Here is an 8904-nt window from a genome sequence, read left to right as displayed (position 1 = left end):
GTATTGAAGGCTGCAGTCCTTGACCTTCTGCAGCAAACGCTTCAGATCCTCCTCAGTTTCAGCGAGGAGGGTTGTGTCATCTGCATAACACAGGTTGTTGATGACTCTTCCACCAATCCTGATGTCACATTCCTCCTCATGTAGCCCTGTGTCTTGGATGATCTGTTCTGCATACTGATTGAAAAGGTATGGAGACAGAACACATCCTTGACGGACCCCCTTTTTTATTTTAAACCATGTAGTGTCTCCTTGCTCTGTTTTGATGACTGTCTCTTGGTCCATGTATAGGTTTTGCATTAGAACAATCAAATTTTCTGGGATTCCCATTCTTCTCAGAGTCAGCCACAGCTTATTGTGATCCACACAGTCAAAAGCCTTTGCATAGTCAAGGAAACACGGATAGACATCCTTCTGGTATTCTTTGCTTTCTGCCAAGATGCATCTAACATTACCTATAATCTGCACATCTGGCAGTTCTCTGTTGACATTGTTCCAAACATTTTTTGATAATTTTTAGGAGAATCTTGCTTGCGTGTGATTTTAATGATATTGTTCGATAATTTCCACCCTCTGTTGAATCACCTTTCTTTGGAATGGGAACAAATATTGATCTTTTACAGTCAGCTGGCCAGCTAACTGTCCTCCAAATTTCTTGGCACATCTTAGTGAGCACATCCAGGACAGTGTCTGTTTGTTGAAATATGTCAATTTGTATGCCGTAAACTCCTGGAGCCTTGTTTTTTGCCAATTCCTTCAGAGCAATTTGAACTTCCTCCTTCATCACCATAGGCTCTTGCTCATATGTTATTTCATGAAATTCTTCTGTGTCAGCCAATTTCTTCTGATACAGTGACTCTGTGTACTCCTTTCATCTTCTATTGATACTTCCTGGATCATTTAAATTCTACCCAAAGTATCCTTAAATATTGCCACCCGTGACTGGAATTTATTTTTCAGCTCCAAACTGACAATACTCCTCAATAATTTGGAGAGGCCCCTAACTACAGATTTCCCCAGTGTAATGCATCTCCTTACCTCCTGACTGCTGTTACCAAGGGTGTTAATTGTGGATCCAAGCAAGACGAAGTTGTCGACAGTTTCAATCTCTTCTCTATATTTGCTCATTGGTACAGTGGTAAGAATTTTTGTCTTCTTGACATTGAGATGCAATCCATACTCAAGACTGTATCCCTTGATCTTGTACAAGTGCTTCAAGTCCTCTTCACTTACAGCAAGCAAGTTTTTGTCATCTGTATAACACAGGTTATTGATGAGTTTCTCTCTGCTCCTGCTGCCACATTCCTCTTCAAAGAGTCCAGCTTCTTGACTAATGGCCAAAATGCAAAATGCTGGAGAATGAGGAAATGTTAAGTGAAGAGTCGATGTAGTCATTGTTTGACATATCAAAATACAAGGAATTCTGGATCTTCCTGAACATGCTGTATTGTTCACCAATATAACAGTAGTCTTAGAAATTCTTCTCCTGGTGTACCAAGGTGCTAAGAAAATCATCTTGTCACACTGGACCCATGATTAAGTTGAGTTTGGCTAAGCATATTTTTCCTTCCTGGAGAACTCTTCAAGACTTACTTTTTTTTTTTTTTTTTGGTTTCCTGTCTCTTCAACCCTTTGAAATCTCGGTCCAACCAGGCTAAGAATTTCTAAGATTTTCTTAAGAGTGGCTTTTTAAATTTTATTGTTTTGTGTGTATGTGTACCATTATATCAGATCTGACTGGTACAGGAGATTTCCCCTCCTTCTTCAGCAGAGCATCTGGTGGATTTGAACCATAGAGTGGCTTTAAAAGGCTGTTGTATAATCATTTGTTTCTGGACACCTCTGTCATTTTTGTAGTCAAAGTGAGTAAAAGTCAAATTAAGTTCTCGTAAGTGAACACTAACAAAGCTTGCGATTTCTTGGTAAACCTTCCTTGCCCCGTATCCATCTTATTGGTTAACTTCTGCTTCTTGAGCAAATTTTCATTTACATGTGTTTAGTTTGCAACTGGATATTACTACTTTTTTTTTAACAGCAACTCAGTTTTAGTCAGTTAGTATGTAAACATTTCTTTCTCAGGAAAGGCGGCCTTGGAAAATGAATCATAATTAATCCAAACAGTTGTGACAATCCCATTTCCCTATACAGTTATTTATGAGAAATGAATATCTGACCAATGAGATTCGAGAGCAAAGCTGAAACATCCAAGAATGTTAAGCTACTGAAATATTTCTGTACTATGTGAGTTCTTGCAGCCTAGTGATAAGGAGCTGCACTGCTAACCCAAAGGCATGTGGTTCAAATCCACCAGGTCCACTGAAAGATAGGCCATCTCTACCCATGCAATTTGCCATCTTCATGATAGCTGGTCTACTCAAGTCCGTTGTTGTGGTCTGGATATTGCTACTTTAAAGAACAGTTTTTGGAAATAGAATGAATTCCATTTGTGAAGTGGCCTAAGAAGAGGGACCAGCACATGTAAGCCTCACTGAGTTTTCAGTTCCCTCAGACTTCCTCAGTTGGCCATCCTCTTGCTTGACATTTGACACTTAAAAGTTAAATCACAAAGCCCATCACCTACCTTTGGACATATATGTCCTTTAAATCTACTTGCAAAGATATATCTCTTGTCAGGAGAGCAGAGGAGACGGTCAACCTCATGTGAAAATGCATGAACTCTAGAAACACTCTTTAACTCAGGCACTGTAAATGTGTAGATGTCACCTACACAATCACCCACCTGAAACCAAAGGTCACACAGTCACATCAATGAAAAAAGTCATGGGATCCTGATGCACACAGGAATGGAACAACTAGGTGCAGGATAGGCCCCTATTTTTTTTTGGCCCCTATTTCTTTAAACACATGCTGAAGATTGAAACCTCTGACCAGCTGACTCACAAAGTTGTTGTAATGATCCCATGGAATAAGATTTCTTTAAAAAAAATACATGAATAACTCTTCTCAAGGAGAGTTGTTCATTAGAACATTGACACTCTGGTTTTTTGCTGTCTCCCCCAAACCACATCTCCTCCTGCAATACCACTGTCCAAGTTCATTTTCTATCCAGTAGTGCACAACTAATAGAAAGGACATAGACATGACAAGTGAGGGAGTGGGATTTTTGTGTACATGTGTGCTTTGATTGTGGTGCGTGGTTTGTGGTTTGTTTTTTTGAAATAAGAATTGAAAATGTATACTTGATGTGGTTAAAAAAAGTGTATTGGGGAGGGGGTAGGCGGTGGGGGGATTGTATATCAGTGAATGAATTTTTCTTTTACTTTTCAAAGAGAAGAGCGAACTGTGGGTGAGTGGTGCGCAGAGAGAAAAGTGCACTAAGGAATGAATGGAAATCCAAAATATCTGTAAATGTTCATTAAAATTAATAAAAGAAAATAAAAAATTAAGACAGACTGGAGGTTTTCATGGTCAACCTCCTTGTTGCATTGGGCCTGACCCTGAGATTATATGGAAGTTAGAAATTAAAAGAGACAGATTGTGGTGTAACAATAACTAGTACTCAACACCTTGTGAAGGAAGTAGGTATTTTGCTTTGTGGATCCCTTCAAGATGGAGAGATTCACTTACCACCAAGAATGGACCAGCCTTTGTGAGAATGGTTTCCATGGTAACACCGCGCTTAGACATGGTAACAGCCGCCAGAGCATCTGTATCCTGACAATTCCACACCTTGACAGTATTATCTGAATCCAAAGTGAATGCAAGATGCCTCTGACATAGGGTCGTCATACAAATGATGCAACACAGCTGAATTGGGCTTTCCCAGATCAGAGTACCCTAGAAAATGAGACAAATACATCCATCTCTATTCATGAAACCTTCATGGAAAGCCTACCATGATTTCATTCTGCCATATTTACTTGGAAGCCTCTTCCAAATTTTTTCCCCTTCTTGTTTCTCAGATGAGAATATGAAAACTCTACTAAATATCTAAATTATTAGTGGAGAGTAAACACGAGTAAGGAACTCATTACAGGGTGAGCATGAAGAGCAATCCACTTCCCATTCTCAAATCAGTTCTGCCTCTTGCTAACAATGCAACACTCATAAAGTTACTTAGTTTCTTAGATGTAAAGTGAGTATGATGTTGGAAAGAACAGTTCCTATTGGACAATTGCAATGTTATATATCACAATCTATAGACTGAAAATACTTAAACTCACTGCCATTAGGTTGGAACCGACTCACACATAACAGCCCCTGCAGGAATATTTTTTGGAGGCTGTAAATCCCACAGGAGGAGATTGCTTATCTCTCTCCAGAGAGTTGCTTGCAGATTCCAATCAGAAAGGTGCCGCCTTTGGGTTAACAGAGCAATTCCCTATGGGCCAGGTCACCGGAACACACTTAGAATCCAATCTTGTTAATAGCAAGAGATACTAATTATCATAAAACCAGTTATTCTATCATTGGCCTTGACATTGCATACAAGAAAGTAATACATTCCCTTCTAGATATTTCTTTTTTTTATTGTGAAATGTATCAGACAAACAGAACATGACTCTGCAGAATTGGAAAGTTTAATTACTTATTACAAAGTAAACACCAATGTAACTACTTTTAAATTCTTTAAAATCAGTTTGTAGTCTAGAAGAATTATGCCTTTGGGTTGTGGTGCTGGAGAAGATTCTTGAACATACCACGGACCACCAAGAAAACAAACAGTTCTGTCTTCTAGAGGGTGAAAACAAGTTTCTACCTGAAGGCTAGGATTTTGAAGCTTTGTCTCACATACTTTGGGCATGTGACCAGGAATGACTGGTCCTTGGAGAAGGACATCATGCTTGGAATGGTGAAGGGACAGTACACGAGAGGAAGACCCCGGATGAGATGGGTTGATACAGCAACTGGGACAATGGGGGTAGGTGTGTCAGAATTGGTGAGACTGGCTCAGAATAGGGCAGGCTTCAGAGCTGTTGTACATAGGGTTGCTATGAGTTCAGGTGACTCGATGGCACATAACAACACAGCAGACCATTAGAAAATTAGTCTTTTTTTTTTTTACACATTTACTTACAGAAGTAAACACAAAAATCTGAGTTCTCTATGTGTTTAAATGAAATGGTCACAGATGACAAGCTAGAAGACCTGGTTTAAAAATTTGCTCCTATCTCCAACTCTGTATATATTATTTTCTAAATATTTCTAACTTATGTCTCTACCAGGAAGGACCCAGGAAAGCAATATATATGATACTCACCTTTAGGACATCCCAGGCACAAAGTATCTGTCGTATACTCACACCACAGATGATTGACTTCTCTTGTCCATCCACAGAAATGCCACTTCCTGAGAGATAGGCAATAAATTTTAGTCTTCCTAGGAATAAACAGATAATAACTGGCACCAGCAGATAAGGGATCGATCCAAACTTAGTAAAAAAATTCTAGAAATTAAAAAAAAATTTTTTTTTTCCTGCAGCTCTCCAGGAAGACTTTAGGAACATGTTTTCCCATTGCAGTTTGGTCATTTATGTGATATCGGTCATGTTTTCCCCTTTTTAAATCTCAGTTTCCACACATTTAAAAAAAGGAACAAGGAATTGTTCAGGGTTTGAGAAGAGTTGTCAGGAATAAAGTGAGCATTAGAGTATCATTTCAAAGATGCTCATGACAACTTTTTTTTAAAAAGTCCTTGTTAATTTCTTTTTATTCTTTTTTATTTTATGTTTGTTTCCATATAGAGAAGCTGTACTGCCATCTTGAAAGCAGATGGTTCAAGACCAGCAGCGGTTCTGCGGTAGAAAGATGGGCGATCTCCTTCTGTGATCTCTTTCTGCCTCTGAAAACCCACTGAAGGTTCAGCTGTGGGGCAGTTCTGACTGTATGGTACACCACCACAACTGTATAGATCTAGATCTATTTATCTAGAGTTTCCTTTGTGCACATTGTGTTTCACACATTCCTTCATCCATAGTATTTCCGATGATCACTCCCCATACACCACTGATCTATGTCCATTGTCACCTCATGTTTTTAGGTCCCCACTAGATCTATCCTCATTCCTTCACCTCTGCCCTCCACACACCAAACTCTTACATCCCATCATTCTTTTCCCCATTTCTTAGCCCATCTACTCCCTACTCTTTTCCCTTTTGGACTTATATCCACATCTTACTAGTTGTCCTTCTATTTTTACAATAATGGTTTTATGCAGTATTTGTCCTTATGAGACTGAGTTGGTTCACTCAGTATACTGCTCTCTAGCCTCTCCCATGTTACACAGCATTGTACAAAATCGAAATGCATTTAGATAAAAGGAGTAATACAGCTTGCTTTTATATTGTAGAAAGATTATTCTCACTTATCTTTTCAGCATAAAATGGACAAGAAGGGACACAAGGAGACAAGAGGGCAATATGGTCCTGTTGAATTTTAGTTACCTTACCCTTCAATAAAGAGCCTTGCTTAAGTATTAGGCTGCTATCAGATAGGAATGGTTTGAACCCACCAATACTCTATGGAAGGAACATGGGAGCAATCTGTTTCCATAAAGAATTATGGTTCCGAGGACTTCAAGCTCTACTCTGTTCTATCGAGTCACTGTGAATCAGAATTGACTTTAAGACAGTAGGTGTTAGGATTCCCTTCATGGAAAGAAACCACAGAATTAAATTCAGGGTGGAAATATTGGGGAATTAAGTTTATTATTCCTCTGAGACACTTGTCTGCATACCTCTGTCCTCCAGTTGTCTGCAGGCAAAGTCTTGTGGTCGAGTGAATGTCATGAGATGCTCCTGCCCTACTTGATTGAGGAAAAACTGCTTCCAGGTCTTGGTGCCCAGCTGTTCATCAGAGAAAGAGCAGAAGTTCCATCTCTTCAGACACAACGTTCTGGAACCAGAGCCAAAAATCTCATCAGGGTTCCTTGAACAACATGCCTCTCCCTCCATGGACGACTGTACTTTTACATCACATGAACTTTCACGTACACAGGGCTAGATGTCCCGAGCAAGTGCACAACCCTAGTCCTCTCCCACAGAGACACCTTCCTCCTGCTTTACTCTGCCCCTTTTTACTCACTTCCACAGCTTTTTATTATCTGCAAGTAGATGCCATTGCTAAAGGGAGAGAAATAGAGAGAAATTGTTAATCAGAATTTGCTCTTTGGTCCCTCGGCTTCCCAAGTGAACACATTTCTAGGAGCTGAGCTCACAGTTTAATCAGAGAGAATCACAATTTTCATAGGCCCCACAGAGAGGGAAGGGATGGGAGTTAGTAATAGAAAAGGCCTATCTTTGCTAATGCTGGTATCTCTATCGGTTCCAAGGAAGAACTTTCTATTTTTGTTGTTGTTGTGTGCTGTTGAATTGGATCCAACTGGCACACGAAGAAATTGCCCCTCCTTCTCCAGCAGAGCATCGGGTGCATTTGAACCACATGCCTTTGAGATTGCAGCATAGTTTCCTGCCACCAGCCCACTAGAGCTCCCTGAAATTTTAGTTTCTTTGTGATTTGCATAATCAATGAAACATAGACATTCCTCTGGTACTCCCTGCTTGCAGCCAAGAATCATTTAACATTAGCTACAAATGGTTCATCCTGGAGGTTAAACTAGGCTGGTCCTTGGAGGCAAAGATTCTGAAGCTTCCTCTGACATACTTTGGACATGTTGTAAGGAGGGACAAGTGTTTGGAGAAGGAAGTCATGTTTGGGAGGGTGGAGGGACAGCCAAAGGACAGGAAAACCCTATATGAGGTGGATTGATTCAGTGTCTGTGTAATGGGGATAGGTGTTTCAGAGACAATGAGATTGACACAGGATAGATCAGGGGTTAGGGCTGTTGTACATAGGGTGGCTATGAATCTCAGGTGACTCAACGGTACAATACAACAGCAACAGTGGCTTAAATAAAGACTTAAAGACCATGTAGTTAGAACCTCAGTTTGTTCATTTTCATAAAGTTAGACCTTGAGAGCATATGATGCTAACTCTGTTATTCAGCAAATTGGTGCTCAAGTTTGTTAAAAGAGAGCTCTGAGTCCTATGAGCACTGGTGTATCAGAGTAGAATGGATAGATCTGGAATTCTGATCAAGGTAAGTAGAATTAGGGAAGGCTGTTTGGGTGGGATGAGAGGGTGGAATAACCCAGGGCTGATGGAGACGTGAGCAAGGCAGCAAGGTGGGGATGTGGGAATATGTACTGATCAATTCAATAGATCAGCTGAGGGTGAGGAGGCTTTTACCTTGTTCACTTGGGAAATCTGCAGCAAGCTCTGTACATCCAGGAAGGAGAGGATTTTAAGAACTACTACATCAGGAAATTGTCGCTCCATGTCACTCAGCCCTGGCACAGCCCAGTCTCCTTTCTCCACTACAAGTTGCTCTGAATTTAAAGGTTTGGCTGAAATTTGCAGCATTTGGAAGGATCTCCTCCCACAGCTTTGTTAGAAACAGGTTACAGGTGTGCAGACTGACATCCTGATCAGCCTCTTTCCCTGAGGCTGGATCCACCTAATTGAGGGCATTTCGGGCCCCACCTGGTCTATTAGTGCCACTGAACCCCACTTAACACCGTTTTGCATTTTTTTTGTGGGAAAATGAAGGAGTAAAGGTTTAACTCATTGTTGCTGAGCTTCCCAAGCCTAGAAAATTCAAACTGTCCTCTTTCCTGGGGGAGCAGGCAGAGCATAGTTTTCAGGATATGCATCTTTAAAGTTCTGATAACTGATGCGATTTTTAAAAGATCAAGTGTTACCTACTTATCATAAGGAAGGGAATGATATGTTTGTATATTTTAAAAAGTTTACTGTAATATTTTTTATATTTTAAAACATTATTTTTTAAATATTTTTTTTACTTTTATACTTGTTTACTTAAAAAGTTTGTATACATTGTTTTTCACACTGGACCTTTCCCGTCTCCTTTTCCTACCCCTCCTTCTAC

At 40.0% G+C, this 8904-nt stretch overlaps 1 protein-coding gene across 1 annotated transcript in view; it reads right to left on the bottom strand.

Annotated features, from left to right (window-relative positions):
- Nucleotides 1-8294, bottom strand: part of LOC102866238 (F-box/WD repeat-containing protein 12-like) — an 11495-nt gene extending 3201 nt beyond the window's left edge. Inside the window, exons 1-6 of the mRNA XM_006893028.1 lie at nucleotides 8205-8294; nucleotides 7041-7078; nucleotides 6694-6851; nucleotides 5219-5337; nucleotides 3586-3795; nucleotides 2579-2737 (exon numbers count right to left, since the gene is read on the bottom strand). Of these exons, the coding sequence (XP_006893090.1) occupies nucleotides 2579-2737; nucleotides 3586-3795; nucleotides 5219-5337; nucleotides 6694-6851; nucleotides 7041-7078; nucleotides 8205-8294 (774 nt within the window). The remainder of the gene's footprint in view (nucleotides 1-2578; nucleotides 2738-3585; nucleotides 3796-5218; nucleotides 5338-6693; nucleotides 6852-7040; nucleotides 7079-8204) is intronic.
- Nucleotides 8295-8904: the final 610 nt, after the last annotated feature.

Source organism: Elephantulus edwardii, unplaced genomic scaffold (assembly GCF_000299155.1).
Source record: "Elephantulus edwardii isolate Elephantulus edwardi_28Jun2011 unplaced genomic scaffold, EleEdw1.0 scaffold00121, whole genome shotgun sequence".
In the NCBI taxonomy this organism is placed as follows: domain Eukaryota; kingdom Metazoa; phylum Chordata; class Mammalia; order Macroscelidea; family Macroscelididae; genus Elephantulus; species Elephantulus edwardii.
This window is presented reverse-complemented; position numbering and strand designations above follow the sequence as displayed.